This window comes from Megalobrama amblycephala, linkage group LG22 (genome assembly GCF_018812025.1).
Source record: "Megalobrama amblycephala isolate DHTTF-2021 linkage group LG22, ASM1881202v1, whole genome shotgun sequence".
In the NCBI taxonomy this organism is placed as follows: Eukaryota; Metazoa; Chordata; class Actinopteri; order Cypriniformes; family Xenocyprididae; genus Megalobrama; species Megalobrama amblycephala.
In genome coordinates this window covers 14,745,159-14,764,074 of record NC_063065.1, presented here as the reverse complement: position 1 = coordinate 14,764,074, position 18,916 = coordinate 14,745,159, and the positions used below count along the sequence as shown (strand labels likewise).

The following is an 18,916-nucleotide window of genomic DNA, read 5'->3' as shown; positions in this document are numbered from 1 at the left end:
GCTCGCCTTCAAATTGAAAATCATAGCAGCATATTATTGTCATTATCTGCTTTGTGCACGAGAGCTCAACTGATTAAACTTCAAAAACTTAATGTTCAAAATAGGGGTTTACAGCTTAATGCCATTAGAAACCCTGTTTAGGCTCCTATATACACTGGTTAAACCCTTTGGAGAAAATCTAGGTACCTTTTCAAGGACAACTCTCTGAGAAACTTACAAAATGGAACCTATAGTTCTAGAAAGACTATCAATGTTCATTACGTTGCCCCAAACATAACCCCAAAAGGGAATGTTTTTGAGATATATATTGAAGTAATGAAGTTCCTTTAAAGACATAATGGGATATATGAGGTACAGTGGCATGAGAAAGTATGTGAACCCCTTGCAGAATCTGTGAAAATGAGAATTATTTTAATAAAATGAGAGGGATAATAAAAAATGCATGTTATTTTTTGTTTAGTACTGTCCTGAGTAAGATATTTTACATAAAAGATGTTTGCATTTAGTTCACAAGACAAAACAATAGCTGAATTTATTAAAATAACCCCATTCATAAGTATGTGAACCATTGATTCTTAATACTGTGTGTGGTTACCTGATGATCTACGACTGTTTTTGTGTTTTGTGATGGTTGTTCATGAGTCTCTTGTTTGTCCTGAGCAGTTAAACTGAGCTCTGTTCTTCAGAAAAATCCTCCAGCTCCTGCAGATTCATCAGTTTTTCATCAGTTTTTCAGATTCATATTTGTGTTTTCATACTGAGGACATCTGAGGGACTCAAACACAACTATTAAAAAAGGTTCAAACATTCACTGATGCTCCAGAAGGAAACACGATTCATTAAGAGCTGGGGGGTGAAAACTTTTGAACAGGATGAAGACGTCACCATTTTTCTTATTTTGTTTAAATATCATTATTTTTCATTTAGTATTGCCCTTCGGAAGCAACAGAAGATACTTGCATGTTTCCCGGCAGAAAAATTAAGTACAATTTACCTTGATATTTGAATACAAAAGTTTTTTTTTTTAAAAAGTTGAGTTTGAGTTTGAGTCCCTCAGTTGTCCTCAGTGTGAAAAGATGAATCTCAAAATCATACAGTCACTGCTGGAAAAAGTTCAAATATGCAAAAATGCTTGAAAACTGATGAATCTGTAGGAGCTGGAGGATTTTTCTGAAGAACAGAGCTCAGTTTAACTGCTCAGGACAAACAAGAGACTCATGAACAACCATCACAAAACACAAAAACAGTCGTAGATCATCAGGTAACCACACACAGTATTAAGAATCAATGGTTCACATACTTATGAATGGGGTTATTTTAATAAATTCAGCTATTGTTTTGTCTTGTGAACTAAATGCAAACATCTTTTATGTAAAATATCTTACTCAGGACAGTACTAAACAAAAAATAACATGCATTTTTTATTATCCCTCTTATTTTATTAAAATAATTCTCATTTTCACAGATTCTGCAAGCGGTTCACATAATTTTTCATGCCACTGTATCTTCAAAAGGGCGTCTAGAGGTTCTCCAAAATTTGGATCTGACATTGTAACAACCAATATTATACTTTTTTTTTTTAATTACTGGTATCAGCCAATGATACCAGTATCTCAGCATCTCATCATTTGGATCTCAGCATCATGTTAAGATGGATAAATGACAGTTTGCAAATATTAAAGTAAAAATTACCATCTCTGGTGAACAAATTTTTTAGGGCAGCGGGGCAGGTATTGACGACCACCTCTCCAATTTCGGCATGGTGCCAGCAAGAAATATTGTCCCACATCCCTCTGCAACCTGTAAGGATGTAGAAAACAAAATAAAAGCTCAAAACATGCTGAAATAGCAGAACTTTCAACAAAAGTTACTGCAGCACTGCACATGAGAAACTTGACATGTGTTTGACAGGAATCTGGGAAAATCCAGGTTAAGATAAGATCTGCATTCATTTACCAATGTTCTTGAGAGTCTTTTATGTGTTGAGTGTATCTGTACATGTTTTCTCATTTAAGCTGACACACCACAAACACTGCATGGAACATGCCTCGAGCATTTCATTTAGCAGTAAAGGTACTACAGTACAACCAAAAAACCCAAAAAGGAGAAAGTCATTGAATCTCTTGAGACCAGCCCACAGGGACGGGACGCATTCCAGCATCTATGGTCAGATGAGTGTTTTGTGAAGGTCTGAACATAAATAGAAAGATGGTCAAAGAGGTTTGACAATGAAATCACACCCCCATCCATCTACATCTACAACTCCAAACTCTCTCACAAACAGTACAGCAAAGAGGGCATTTAGTTTCTGTGTACTAAAGGGATATTTCACCTAAACAAAATAAAAATTCTGTCATCATTTACACACCCTCATGTTGATCCAAATCTGTATGACTTTCTTTCATTTGTGGAATACTATATAGCACACTTGAACTTGATATATAATGTAAAGTTATACAAACCCGATTCCAAAAAAGTTGGGACACTGTACAAATTGTGAATAAAAAAGGAATGTAATAATTTACAAATCTCATAAACTTATATTTTATTCACAATAGAATATAGATAACATATCAAATGTTGAAAGTGAGACATTTTGAAATGTCATGCCAAATATTGGCTCATTTTGGATTTCATTTCAACTGATGAACCACATTCCAAAAAAGTTGGGACAGGTAGCAATAAGAGGCCGTAAAAGATAAATGTACATATAAGGAACAGCTGGAGGACCAATTTGCAACTTATTAGGTCAATTGGCAACATGATTGGGTATAAAAAGAGCCTCTCAGAGTGGCAGTGTCTCTCAGAAGTCAAGATGGGCAGAGGATCACCAATTCCCCCAATGCTACGGCGAAAAATAGTGGAGCAATATCAGAAAGGAGTTTCTCAGAGAAAAATTGCAAAGAGTTTGAAGTTATCATCATCTACAGTGCATAATATCATCCAAAGATTCAAGAATCTGGAACAATCTCTGTGCATAAGGGTCAAGGCCGGAAAACCATACTGGATGCCCGTGATCTTCGGGCCCTTAGACAGCACTGCATCACATACAGGAATGCTACTGTAATGAAAATCACAACATGGGCTCAGGAATACTTCCAGAAAACATTGTCGGTGAACACAATCCACCGTGCCATTCGCCGTTGCCAGCTAAAACTCTATAGGTCAAAAAAGAAGCCATATCTAAACATGATCCAGAAGCGCAGGCGTTTTCTCTGGGCCAAGGCTCATTTAAAATGGACTGTAGCAAAGTGGAAAACTGTTCTGTGGTCAGACGAATCAAAATTTGAAGTTCTTTTTGGAAAACTGGGACGCCATGTCATCCGGACTAAAGAGGACAAGGACAACCCAAGTTATCAGCGCTCAGTTCAGAAGCCTGAACCTCTGATGGTATGGGGTTGCATGAGTGCGTGTGGCAGGGGCAGCTTACACATCTGGAAAGGCACCATCAATGCTGAAAGGTATATCCAAGTTCATCCTAGAACAACATATGCTCCCATCCAGACGTCGTCTCTTTCAGGGAAGACCTTGCTTTTTCCAACATGACAATGCCAGACCACATACTGCATCAATTACAACATCATGGCTGCATAGAAGAAGGATCCGGGTACTGAAATGGCCAGCCTGCAGTCCAGATCTTTCACCCATAGAAAACATTTGGCGCATCATAAAGAGGAAGATGTGACAAAAAAGACCTAAGACAGTTGAGCAACTAGAAGCCTGTATTAGACAAGAATGGGGCAACATTCCTATTCCTAAACTTGAGCAACTTGTCTCCTCAGTCCCCAGACGTTTGCAGACTGTTATAAAAAGAAGAGGGGATGCCACACAGTGGTAAACATGGCCTTGTCCCAACTTTTTTGAGATGTGTTGATGCCATGAAATTGAAAATCAACTTTATTTTCCCTTAAAATTATACATTTTCTCAGTTTAAACATTTGATATGTCATCTATGTTGTATTCTGAATAAAATATTGAAATTTTAAACTTCCACATCATTGCATTCTGTTTTTATTCACAATTTGTAGTGTGTCCCAACTTTTTTGGAATCGGGTTTGTATATTGATAAGTTTTATGATACTTTCATGTTGTCAGTTTGGAACTTGAGAGGGCAAATACCAATTCTGTATATGGAAAAGAGTAACCAGAATAAAATATATTTTCAATATATACTACCATTAAAAAGTTTGAGGGCAGTAAGATTTGTTTTAATGTTTGAAAGAAGTGATTTAGTCTTATAGTCTCATCAAGGTTGCATTTATTTGCAATATTGTGAAATAATATTACAATTTATTTATAATTATAATATATACAGTTTTCTATATTAATATATTTTAAAATATAATTTATTCCAGTGATGGCAAAAGCTGAATTTTCAGCATCATTCAGTCTTCATTGTCACATGATCCTTCAGAAATCATTCAGATTTGGTGGAAACCGTAATACATTTTTTTTAAAACAATGTACAAATCTTTGATCACTTTTGATCAATTCAATGTATCCTTGTTCAATAAAAACAAATCAATGACCCCAAAACAGTATTGTGTGCATGTAAAAAAAGCTTTTGTGTTCCATAGAAGAAAGTCAGTCATACAGGGTTGAAAAGGCATGACGGCGAGTAAATAATGACAGAATTTTCATTTTTAGGAACTATTCCTTTAAACAGCTGCGTCTTCTCTGAAACAGCTGGTCGGTTCAGAGAAAAAATAAGGAATCTAAACTAAGAGAAAACATGTCACTCATCAAGCATTGTTTAAGACACAGTAAACATTGCTTCTGATTGGTCAGCGCTCAGTCCACTGTGCCCTTTTATGAACCATCAGAAATGTGGGATACATTAAGTGGCCCAAACCGCTTTTTTCTGCAGTCATCTCCAGAGGGACTTGTCACTCATTTCACCCATTCGAATGGTCAAGACCTGTGTGTATTTATTGCCAAATAATTACCATTAATTGGAACATCTGTCCGTTGATGGACACCATGCAGCTGTCATCAAGGCAAACCCAAGCAAAGCAGTGTTATTCCCACACTTCTGATTTTATTCTAAAGTGGATGCAAAGCATGTAGAACAATGCAAAACTAACATGTAAAAATAAAGAAAAGATCGTCTATGATTGCACTTTGATTAAGGCTTTTTTGTGTTTAAATTTAGTTGTTTAACATTAGAAATGTCACATAAATAAACAAATGCCAAATATTGTCCCTGGCTATTATTGACCGGGGGTTGTATGATTACAGCCAATGACCAGAGATGATACGAGCTGGGAAAATGCAGAAGAAAGGCCTTTTGAAACACAGGCATCAGTAACATTGAGTCATCACTAAAACATCTGGCTTGTTAAAAGCTTCAAAGTAGGATCTGAGAGCTCTCATCATAAGTATCTCTGTTCCAATAAAAAAAGAAAGAAATATATCTTCCGTTACCTCATCCAGACTCACTTAAATCAATTTAATTTGTTAGGATAGTGTATGAAGTATATATAAACATACAAAAGTTTGGGGTCAGTAAGATGACCCTAGAAAATAAATGAATACTTTTTAATTCAGCAAGGATGCATTAAATTGATCAAAAGTGACATTTACAATGTTACAAATCATTTCTATTTCAAATAAATGCTGTTCTTTTGAACTTTCTATTCATCAAAAAAATCCTTTACAAAAAAAAAGTATCAGGGTTTCCACAAAAACATCAAGTAGCACAACTGTTTTCAACATTAATAATTTCTTGAGCATCAAATCCGCATATTAGGATTTGATGTGAAACTGAAGACTGGAGTAATGATACTGAAAATTCAGCTTTGATATCACAGGAATAAATTATATTAAAACAGAAAACAGTTACTTTCATTTGTAATAATATTCAACAATATTACTGTTTTACTGTATTTTTGATCAAATAAATGCAGCCTTGGTGAGCATAACAGACTTCTTTCAAAAACATACAAAAAAAGACATAATTGTAAGATAAAGTTAAGAATAAATAAGAAAGTCAAGAAATAGTCACAATTGTGAGACAAAGTTACTGAGAGGGAAATGTGGGTCATGTCCAACAGAGTGGTACAAGGATGACACATTTTTGTAGGCCAGCCCGGAAGTTAGCATCACCCTGGTTCCCTCAATAAAATCCCAAAAGGATTTCAGATAATTCCAGAAAATACGGTCTGTGACTAACAAAAGCTTATGATTTTTACACGTTTTGTTCGTTGTGATAATCATAAAGAATTCTGAAGCGTAAATACAATCGGCTAAAGCTAAACATACACTGTAAACCCTAATAAGTTGAGACTACTCAAATGATTTGAGGAAAGTGATTCCCTCAGTTCAAATGAGTAATGCGGAAATTGACAATTCAGTTTAAGGTGACCTAATGTGGACTTTTCATTGAATTAACTTAAATGTTTAAGTACAGATAACTTAAAAGGCTACTGTAAATGAAATACGTTGGCATGACTTCAACATCACCATCACTAAGCTTCCGACAACTCTTTCAGTCTTTAAAACATTTTGTGTGTTTTATGGCATAGAATAAAACATGAAAATATCTTGAGCTTGTGTTCACCACAGATCAAAACATTAACTTCAGGACGATGGAACCGGAATTCGTTTCCAGGTTTTGGCCTAGAAAAATATGTCATCCCTGCACCACTCCACCACACCAATCCAGACAAAATAAATATCACATTCAACATTGACCTTAAAAGCTGGAGCCAAAAGCAACTCAATGACTATCAGCCAACAGTAAATGTGACTTTACATCTGCCAGAGCATTGCTACACACCAACAGAAAAACAATGAGACATTAACTGATTATGTAGGACAAACACTGCGGCGAGAGCTCATTCAGATTTCTTTCACTGTAATGTGTGTGGGAAACATAACACAAACACACACAACACTACACATCTTACAGTGTTTGCCTACTAGTGAAATGCAGCTTCACATTCTGACCATACAACCAAACAGATGCTGTAAGTGGATTTAGAAGATGATGTAACGTGCGTGTGCACAAATACACGCACTAATACAGTACCTTTGGTGTGCGGAGGAAAATCATCTGCCAGCACGTAAAAACATTCCTTCTCGGCCATCTGCAGTTCATACAGAAAGTGACAGTTTGGATGTCTCCCGCTGACCTTCAGGGGCAAAGGAAAGAAAATCAACCGTATGATCTCAATGCTACTGCCACTCAAAAAGTAGTGAAAAACATCTCAGTCAGTGTTGTGTCAGTGATACTATTTTAGTTTTTTTAATATAGTTATAGTTATATAACTAATTATAGTTTTTAGTAATTTAGTTGTGTTTTTGCTACGTTTAAAAAAAAAAAAAAAGTATAAACAGTTTTAGGGATCAATACAAGGGGTAAGTTGTCATAATGACACCTGCTATTAAACAGCCGATTATAGGTTTTTCAGCAAAATTTAAACAGTAAAGCATTTACGAAACATAAAAAAATTAAATGAAACATCAAAAGGTAACATACAAAAATTCCAAACTATTTGTTTTGGCCAACAAATCTTGCAATTATTAAATAAAACAAAATCACTTAAAAGTACACATATACTTTACAAAATTTTTTTTTTTTTTCTTCAGTTTAAAGGATTAATTCACTTTAAAATGAAAATTACCCCAAGCTTTACTCACCTCAAGCCATCCTAGGTGTATATGTGACCTGATCCAGCAAAATGAGTCACAGTGACCCAAATTTCAAAACTGAGATTTTGGTATCAATGGAAAGATGAGACAATAAGCTTTAAAATGATATCCTAGTCAAAGTATACCTTGAATGGTTTTAAAGATATACCCATTTGAATTATGGTCGTCTGCCCTCTTTTTCCAATTGAAAACCTGAGAAAATCGCTTTTAAAGTTTTTTGCCTGTTTTTTTTTTTTTTTTTTGTTGATATCTTTCAAAATCCATTGCATTTAAAGGGATGAACTATTTATTTTACAGCTTAATTTGACCAAAGACATTTTTATATATATAAATGCTATTAAACCAGGCTGAAGCTCAAATTCTTTTAAAGTATTTATTTGAATTAATATTTTATAAGGCATTTTTACAAAGATTTACTAAAATCAGAAAGATTGAACAGAGGTGCTACATTTTTGCTTGAGAGAGAGGGTGTGTGTGTGTGTGTGCGCGTGTGTTAGTGAGAGAGAGAGAGAGAGAGAGAGAGAGGCAGAGAGATAAGCAAAGAGAGAACAAATAATGCTAGCCTATGCAATCATATCTTTGTGTAGGCTAGTTGACAATAACAGTGTAACAAATTCATAACGGAGATACCAGCGCGCTAGTCTGAGAGGAGGATGGCTGGACCAATCGCATACCTGTCAGTCAAAACGGGGCTTCCCATTCATAGACATCATATACCTATATGATGTCTATGTTCCCATTGATAAAAATCAGCGTTTATGTCAGTGTGTTTACATTTCTAAGCTTTTTGATTGGTTCTATACAACGTGTAACACCATATTTGGAGAGCAGAGATAGTGACGTTTCAGGGGATACCGGGAAATGCTCGAGTGACGAGAGGAGTTGAGAAGTTCATTTCCAGCGAATTTAGTAAAACCATGTCAAATTTAATAGCCATTTAAATACCTTTACTCAATTATCTGGACTACGAAACTTTGGGAGATTATTTTTGAAAGTCTGTTCTTTGAAATTAGCTTAAAATTTTAAGTTTTTCCACATTATCGGCCCATATCTTAAAATAGAACGTTGCGACTTCCAACTCATTTCGCCAGAGCGGGTCACATATGACTAATCGGAGTTATAATAATAAATATCCTGACGCATCCAAGCTTTATAATGGCAGTGAACGGGACCAATGAGTATGAACCTCAAATAAGTGCATCCATCCATCATAAACTATGGATATTTTTCTTACACAAACGCATCGCTTCACTTCAGAAGGACTTTTATTAACCCCCGGAGCCGTGTGGAGTACGTTTATAATGGATGGATGCACTTTCTTGAGCTTCATACTCATTGGTCCCGTTCACTGTCATTATAAAGCTTGGATGCGTCAGGATATTTATTAATATAACTCAGATTGTGTTCATCAGAAAGAAAAAAAATTACAACTAGGATGGCTTGAGGGTGAGTAAAGCTTGGGGTAATTTTCATTTTAAAGTGAACTAATCCTTTAAGTTATTTTTGTACATCAAATTAAACTAAATGAATATGAATATGAAAAAAAAACATTTTTTATGGATTTAGTAAACTAAAATAACCCTGGTCTCAGTAACAATACACATCTGCACAGACATGCACCCTGCAGCTTATTGGGATCTACATAAACATCATGAGGTTTGTCACCTGAAGGCAGGGTTTGAAGTAAAGCAGTGCTGAATTGCTAAGACGGCTTGCTGGTGACATCATCCAAAATGACTGATCAACACAGTTGGACTCAAAGCTAGTGTGATCAAAGAGCCACCACAAAGCCTGTTCAACTGATGGACTAAAACTCCTCTATTATAAGAACTGTAATGATATCAAGGGAATTAACCAGAGTCACATGAAGTCTTGGGTGAAAGATCTCATCACTTGGTGCTTAGTCATGGATTTTTGCGTTATAAATGTGAGGGGAAAATGCTACAAATTCATTCTAAAAGCACAGGCTGTTAGAATTTAAAATCGGAATTAAAAAAAAAACAAAACAAGCATTCTATTTGACATCAAAGACTGTAAGAAAGTTTAAAAAAAAAAATGAAACCCAAATGTTTGAAACACAAGGTCACCGTATGCGCTGCGTGTGTGAACTCTTAGTCACTTTGGCTTCTGGTTTTTCCAAGTGAACAGCACAGAGACAAATCAGCTCGGATCAGAACAGGAATAAGCCTACATTTTAAGTCTGTCATTGCTCATCTCTTTCAAAATCTTGAGCTACATCTCAGTATTCAGCGGAGCAGAGCTTTCCATTATGTATCACAGCTAGAACGATCTCCACACACGCTAATGATATGAATGATTGTATCAGGATTATTCTGGATCATTACTGTCAGAGCAAACGCACGCTGACTGAGATTAACTCAGGCTGAGAGCAATTATAGCCAAGTAGAAAACAGATTTGACATTCTCACTGTTTTTTTTTTTTTATTTTAGCTTTCTCAGCTTCCAGAGAGAGAATGGATTTAGTATGTGGATTACCAAAACTCTGGATCCAAACATCTCAGCATTACTAAAAATATCCAAATGAGCTTCAAGAGTGTTCCTTTTGCATATCTTAATGACATTTGTGAGAAAAGTGCATCACATGTATCAGTCCTGATAGTCTGTTGTCCCGGTTTAGCAGACTGAGTCTTGTCAGCAGCCGGTCGCCAGGGCACATATCTGACTCATCCTTCTGCTTCATGGGAATTGACATGTTTTTCGAAAATAATTTGTTGAGAAAACGAATAGAGGCTTTGTAGTTGAAAGGGGACCATCTGGTGCAATAAACATGTAAAACAGCTCCACCTGAGATTGATGCTTTCTAAAAGTAAACTAAGTGACGGGGATGCAAAAAAAATGTCAAAAATGAAATGAATATTTCAGATGATCAGATAAATGTCACTTATCAGAGTTCTAAAGGATGTTTCAAGTAAATATTACCAACATTTACCTGAAAAGGTCATTTTAAATACCATATAGGCAAGACTGTAAGTTAATTTCTATATAGGCATTTACAGTTCAAAGGTTTGCTCAGCAAGGCTGCATTTATTTCTAAAATACAGTAAAAATTGTATTGTGAAATATCATTACAATTAAAAAATAAGTGTTTTACATTTTAATATATTTTAAAGTTTTTTTTTTCCTGTGATGGCAAAGCTGAATTTTCAGCATCATCACTCCTGTTTCAGTGTCACATGATCCTTCCCAAATCATTCTAATATACTGATTTGGTGCTTAAGAAACATTTGTAAAACAGTTGTTCTGCTTAATATTTTGGATTCTTTGATGAATAGCCATCCAATAGAACAGCATTTATTTGAAAATAGTTTTTTTAACTTTGTAAAAGTCTTTACTATCCCTTTTGATCAATTTAATGTGTCCTTGCTGAATAAAATATGAATTTCTTTTATCCTTTTTCTATAAAAATGGTCATAAGTTGACATTTTTTCCACGTCCTAACTATAGAAACTTGCTATTAAACAGCCTATTATTGGTTTTTCAGCAATATTAAAAAGTAAAATATTTATGAAACTTAAAACAATAAATGAAACAGAAAAACATAACATACATATATATCAAACTATTTGTTTTGACCAACAAATATTGTAATTAATAAAAAAAGGCAATAAGACATAATGATATATTGCATTGTATATATGCAATATAAAAATGTGACAACTTCCCCCAACCTGAGGATTTTTAGCCATTAGAAACTAACAAACAAAACTACTCCTAGAGAAAACAAAAATGTGTATTTGACTTTTTACTCTATTATAATGAGGTACAGCCCTTGTGATTTGCCCCGGTCTCATATAAATAGGCAGAAGCTGGAGCAGCAACATATCCAGTGCATTTTCATCTTTAAAAGCATAGTTCACACAAAAATTTGATTTCTGTCATTAATAACTCACATTCATGTCATTCCGAACCCCTAAGACCTTTGTTCATCTTCAGAACACAAATATTAGATAAAAAGATATTTTTGATGAAATCCGAAAGTTTTTTTTTTATCCTCAATCGAATGCAACAAAATTAACACATTCAAGGTCCATAAAAGTAGTAAAAACATCATTAAAATAGTCAACTACAGTGGTTCAACCTTAACGTTATGAAGCGAAGAGAATACTTTTTGTGTGCAAAAATTATTCACGGACATAAACACAGAAGGGCTGAACTGTATTCACTGCGTCAACTGCGTACGAGTCTGACAGGGTAGAGAAGAAATTGCTGAATAAAGTCGTTATTTTTGTGTTGTTTTGGGGTACAAAAAGTATTCTCGTTGCTTCATAACATTAAGGTTGAACACTGTAGTCACATTGACTATTTTAACAATGTCTTTAATACCTTTCTGGACCTTGAATGACCGTAATTACATTGCTTTCTATGGGTGATAAAAAAATAACATTGGATTTCATCAAAAATATCTTAATTTGTGTTCCGAAGATGAACAAAGGTCTTACGGGTTTGGAACGTCATGAAGGTGAGTTATTAATGACAGAAATTACATTTTTGGGTGAACTAACCCTTTAAATAAAGGTGATCTTTAATTTCAGTGTCAGTAATGTCAGTCACCCTATTCTATTTGTAATATCCTTCTGCACCCTGCTGTACTGCTGTGCATGTGTGACACACTTTCCTGCTCGCTCATGTTTAAACCCCACTGGAGTAACTGCCACCACAAATTCATTTCCATAAGTTGTTTTAGGACTGCAGATTTATTTGAAGGTTATAGGGGAAATTTACTTCAAATAAAATGTCGTCACTGGTAATTTATTTTCACTGAAAACAATGGCAATGCACAGCACAGAAAGCATCTAGTTAAATTAGACTGCGGTGGTTGAAATGTTACACACAAAACTGGTGTGACTGTTCAAGTTTAAACCTAACATGACTTGTTTTTGTGCTACTATGTTACTATTCTGACACAGTCAGGTGATTTAAACTGCAAGAGGTGAATCTGGATTCTGGCAGTCCTTTACTGAATTCAAGTGGGTCAGCTGGAAAGCATGAAACTTTGCAAATGTCATCATCTGATTATCTGAGAACGTGTGGTCTTGTGTTGATGGCGAAAAGCAGTTGTGCAACTGTTATCAGTTTGCAAGCCAACTTTCCATTTCTCACACTAGAGCATAAAACAAAAAGTAATTAACGAGAATAAGAAATGCATTTAAAGGTCAAAAGCGTTCAGAGGTTTTATTGCTTTGTTTAAACAGTTGCGCTCCACACAAAAAGCTGTGTTATTACTATCATAAACAATGGAAATTCATTAGAAAAATGATATTAGACTATTTTTTTGTCTGATTAAGTATTTAGTAGAAAAAGTAATTTTTGTTTAGCACAGGGTTGAGGGAAAAAACTGTTATTTCTGCCACTAAAACATTTCCGAACAACAAAAGCCTGTCATCGAAATACAACAGAATGCCATCAAACCCCAGGAGGATGAGGAGTAACGAAAAAAAAGACATTAAATGCTGCTGTATGAAATTGGTCAGGGATTGAATGGATTGAATTGTAATAGAGCACAACCACACACAACTTCCTCTCAGAGCTTTGATGGGATCTCTGTGTAATATGTCTTCAGTATTTGAGGATACCTCTTGATCCACGGATTGAAAACCTAGTTTTAGGGACTTTTGGGGGCAGATATTGCATGAGCTTTACAAATCACTGCAAATTAAAAAAGTAGTACAACAAGAAAATGTTATTTTAAATAAATATAACCATTGCTGCACACAAAACAATTATGTTTAGGTGCATTCTCAATACTAATCCATGACAAAGACTGTAGAGCGGAAAACATATCAAGGACAGTCATCTTGTATCGTAATCCCTGTAGAAGACAGATACATATATGGTACAATTGAAAAATTCTGCAGCTTACTAACATTGAGTTTGTGTGTACCTTTGCCTCTGGGGATGCAGCCATATGGACACAGAGTGTTGCACTTTAATTAAGGTCATAAAGAGATGCTCAGTGATCTACAAGATAAGTAACTGATAAATGGACTTTCGAATAGATAAGCTTAGGCTTATTTAAAATGAGATTAACAGCAGAGCTTGTAAACAATAGATTATATAAGTTTATTTATGGTGCATCGCTTTTCCTGCGATATCAAACTATTTATCTTTGACATTGGTATGTAAAAAAAAAAAAAAAAAAATCCTATTTTTGATCAGTATCTTTTATAAACAGCCTTAAAACAAGATGAATTTACCTTAGAAAATACAAGTGAATAAGAGAATGTATCTTGAATTTTAGTGAACTTGGAATTTTTGTGTACTTTCTAACAGCAGTATTTTAATCCAGTTAAAAAAAAAATTCAACTTTTTTTTTCTTCTTCCTGCTTTATAACTGCATTAGGAGACCAATGTTGGAAGTATACTTATAAAGCAATTTTGCATGCTCATCTTAAAATGTTTAACGAAAATAATTATAATTGTAGCTGGGCAAAAAAAAAAAAAAAAAAAAAGCATATAGGTTTTTATTTGTCTGTAAACCACCAGTTTTATACTGCACAGCAAGAAATTGAGTAGCTCATGCCCCGATGAACCTTTCCGTGAGACCCCTTTGGGCGAAACACCTGAATCACCACAAATAGAGCCCGTCTAGAATAGCCCTGACCCACTTCTCTTCAAAACATTGTGTTATGTTCTCTTTTTAGCATATTTAAAAGACTCATTTAAATTGTAATTTAATTTAAAGCTGTATAAGAGTGTACAGTACAAACACAACTGAAAGCTGAAGGTCTGAATGACTCAAGGTCGATGCTAAATGAAGATCAATAAACCAAATCTACATACAATAGAAATTAATGCACTTTTAACACTAATGGACGACATACTCTGCAAATAACATTTTCAGATTAATCTTAGATTGCATAAAATCAGACTTTTTGCATAAAGAGGAGGCTGTGGCTTCACAATTTTTACTCAAGAAGTTTATACTTTATAACCACATACCATTCAAAAAAGCCAAAAACGCCCAAGAAAAAAGAATGCATGTTGTCCTTATGCGCCCCAATAAGTGGGGATGTCATAATGGGGTATGTTGTCGCATCATAGCTCAACAGCCTGTTATAAGCTTTTTAAAAATTAAAGCAATTACGAAGCACAAAATGATTCATGCAACGGCAAAAATCTGTTTGTTATTCTTCTGATAGTAGCTGGCTTTGACATGGTTTCTAAATAGTCCAAGCTGGTCATTTGTGGTCAGCGTGGTTAGACCAAACAGATCTCAATGATGGCTCAGCTGGCAGTCCAGCAGGACTGAGATCAACCTAATAGACCACCTTGTACCAATAACAAACCATCTATCATGTTCTGAAACCAGTTTGACCACCATAAGCTGATATGTAAGTTGACTAAATTGTAACTTTCATCAATTTTAGAGCAGAGAATTGCTCAAAAGTTTTTTGTAGCATTGTAATTGCATACATTTGTTATGTTATTCATGTATTTATTTAATAGATTTCTATAATTAATCATTTGCATAAACTATAAATATGAGAACATTGTTTAACCTCTTAATTTAAATATACCTTCATTATATAGTTGACACTTGTCTGAAACCTCTTCCCGTGGTTTTAATGTATTAACTTTTTTACTTAGCAGCTATAGCCTAGCTAAAATATGATAGTTTGGAAGACACAACTCACTGACATCGTAATGGATAAGCGTTTTAACTCGGTTTGAAACCAACATACAAAACCACTAAAGAAAACTCGCATTTGTTGTGATTTAACTTTTCACTCACAAATCTCATATTTACTGAAATACAGTCCTTATGACAACATTTTGACAGTTGAAACGCGCACCTGAGGCTGAGAAATTCATAACTACCGGTGCAGGTAGGTTACTTACCGAGTGCGCGTGCCAAACTAAGAGAAGAGCCAAACACTTCACGAGGTTCATGTTCATTTCTTGCTGGTTTCATAAATAATATCTCGTTAGCATAAATTCCAGCCAGTCCTCAATATCAAGAGCGAGAAGTCATGCTGGAGGACAGAAGACAACACGTCACTTGTGTCAAGATGTCCGGTGAAAACACTTCTGAGCGCGCAAAATTCGCGTGTGGAGTGTAGGATGGATGAGCGCGCGAGTGCGCGCGTGCGCCCGTGCACTGAGGGGAGGCTGTTGATTCTGTTCCTCCTCCTCTAGATCATCAGAAGCGCCTTATGAACACATCTTACACTGCCAGCACTTGGACAGATATTTAACTGGCATTCATTTCAAACACTTTGAGTGTTTATCTGCTTTGAGGTCACTCAAATTGGGGTGATTTTGTTGATTATAGGCTAAATAGGGCTTGTTGTCACACTTTTTACTCCAGTAAATATTTCTCAGAGTAGGCTTAGTTTTGAAAGTCAGTCTCTGTATAGACACATACCCTAAATCATTGACTACAAAAAAAAAAAAAAAAAAATCGAACATTTCCACTGCCCAGGAACAACTTATAGGTCACTGAGCTTTTGAGGCAACATGGCCAGAAATGGCCTTTATAGGCTTTTCCTAAACATTTAAATAGTAAATAATTGTGTATAATAAAAGACTTCATGAAACGTCAAAAATATAAAAATCATTGTTTTAGCCAACAAATACACTTCAACTTGACATTTATGAAAAATAACCCTTCCTGTCCTAAAGACAGAATTTAAAATAATACTGTACATTCACACTGTAAAAAAAGAATTTAAAAAAGTTACATGTTACCTTTAAATTTTGAGTTCATTGAAATTAAAAATTTGAGTTAATACAATAAAGGTGATTGGTTTAATCAACAGAAACTCAAGATATTATGTTATCTGAACCACATTAATTATCTAAGCTGAATGACAAAGAAAAAAAAAATGAGTAAACAAATCATGAAAATAATATTTTACAATGGACATTCGCTACAGGGCTCCCTAAAGCATGGGGCCTGATGCGGTCACAGCAGTTGCACCACCCTAAGGACAGCCCTGCTCTTACATTTGTGTAAGTGGACTTTTGACTAAACCTTATAAACGTTAAGCTCAATGCTATATGAAACTGAACAACATTGTGACATCTTGGTGTGAAAAGCACAAATCATTAGGCCTCTAGAGAGAAGAACATTCGGGAAACAAGCACAAAAATGAGTGTAAGTGTGAAGTTTCTTGGATTCTAACAGGCAGTGGAAGATTTGATGGATCTTTTCACTTCGTTAGTTATTCTTGCAACTCCAAACAATTGTGCATCAAATAACTTTGCTGATTAGTTTAGCATGAACTTATATAAACTACCTTCTTAAAGAGAAAATGTTGTGGGCGAACCTGTGAATAAATAGCTTACTGAGACTCTTTCTATAAATGTGAAACCACAATGTATGTAGCTCATAGATGTGATAATATAGATAGAGTGACCACATACAACAACAAAAAAAAATCCTTTCTATAAAGTGCAAGTGGTTGTGTGTATAGGGGAAACATATTGCCTTTTTGTGCCTGTCTAGTTTTACTGTTTTTCAACTATGAATTCAATGTTCACACTGCAATTCTTTGTTTCACACTTTATAAGCTGATGCACCTGATACATTTTATGATTAATCATTGATAAAACTGTTAAATACAGAACAGCTAAATCTGTATTTGAAAGATCTCCCACGAATGACGCTGTCAGTGTGTGTGTAGCGGGTCAGTTGAGCTAAACGGCAGCTTAATAAATCACAACTTTCTCAGCACTAAAGTGCAGTTCCAGGAAATCACCTCACTGTGTTTGTTCTTGGTCAGTTAATGTGACTGTGTGAACATTGTGAGTTTGGAGACAGATGTGGAAAGAAGTAAATCAAAAAGCAGCAGTTTTCCTCTGTCTGAACTGACGGGAGGAAGAGTGTATCAAACAGAAACATAGTAATATACGAGTTGTCTTAACTGTTATAAGGCCAGACGTTATAAAGTACAGCTCATGCATTTACTTGAGGATATTGTTCAAAAATACATACGTGAATTTGCTCATTAACGACTTCATAGCCTAGTTATTTCGCTGCATGGCTGGGATTTGACATGACAGTGACCTCTTCTGGTTGTCCTAGGGCTAATGTGACACATTATAAACCATCCTGCCATATAATGAGCTTTGGATGAAACCATCCCAAATGTGATGTTTGAGAACGCATTTCATTCAAATGCAAACCAGACATTAGCCAGACAGATAAAAACACAATTTAATCAGTGTATTTTGAGATCAGTAAAACTATGCAGGATTGTATGAAGCTTGAATAAAAGCATTTCCATAAAATATGAGTAGCAAGTTTTATTTTGCAGTAAGCTGGATGATCATAGACAATGTGGAAAGATGAACAGAAGACATTACTCTCTCAAATCCAGACCATCTGCACTGGAACATTTCACAAAGGAAAATACTGACATGTAGTTGATCATCATTTATGGCTTTTGATACTGGCATATGCTTTTACGTTCCCAAAAAATGCACTTTGCGTCAGATGCGTATATTAAAATAAAACCCAGATGGGATTTCTCCTTCTATGGAGATTCAATGGTTTATCATTTCCTAAAAATTCTGAAAAGGAAAAATGAAAAGAGTGCACTAAATAGAGTCGAGATTAAGGCCTGCACTGATAGTTCCTACAGATAGTGGACTGATCCTGGATATCTGTAATCTGATATTAGACTGGTAGTCTCACATATTTCATAGGTTGAGGGAGACAAAAAATATAGTTTTTAATGTACACTCAGTTCTAAAGCTTTTGCTGAGAAAAAAATAGCCTATTACATTGTACAAAACAATCCGCCTTGCAACAAGAACGCTGCTACACTCTTAAAAATAAAGGTTCATTATTGCCGTCAATGGTTCCATGAAGGACCTAAACAACGAACAAAAGCTTCTTTAAAGTGGAAAAAGGTTTTTTAGTTTAAGAAAGTCTTCATACTAAGGCCCTGTTTACACTAGTGCGTTTTCGTTTTAAAACACATAAGATTTGCTACGGTTTCACCTGTCGTTTACACTACGCCAGAGTTTTTGAAACTTGAAAACAGGACATTTGAAACCGCCGCAGACCCAGTTTTAGTTTAAAAATGCCGGGGTTGCGTTTATAAACGGACCAAAACTGAGACTTTTGAAAACGATGGCGTGGCTGCCCACATTCGCTCTGCGTATTCTTGATGACTATGTAAACAATAACATGGAGACTGAACTGCAATTTTTGCTGGCTTTGGTCAAAGTCCCTTTAAGACAAGTCATTTCACTCGGCGGCCATCTTTGAAACGCCTCTCGGGCATCCTGGGCA

General features: G+C 35.2%; 1 protein-coding gene across 1 annotated transcript in view; it reads right to left on the bottom strand.

Moving 5' to 3' along the window:
- Positions 1-15,821, bottom strand: part of vipr2 (vasoactive intestinal peptide receptor 2) — a 47,929-nt gene extending 32,108 nt beyond the window's left edge. Inside the window, exons 1-3 of the mRNA XM_048174804.1 lie at positions 15,514-15,821; positions 7,031-7,133; positions 1,693-1,800 (exon numbers count right to left, since the gene is read on the bottom strand). Coding sequence (XP_048030761.1) covers positions 1,693-1,800; positions 7,031-7,133; positions 15,514-15,570 — 268 coding nt within the window. The 5' untranslated portion in view covers positions 15,571-15,821. The remainder of the gene's footprint in view (positions 1-1,692; positions 1,801-7,030; positions 7,134-15,513) is intronic.
- Between the last annotated feature and the right edge of the window lie 3,095 nt (positions 15,822-18,916).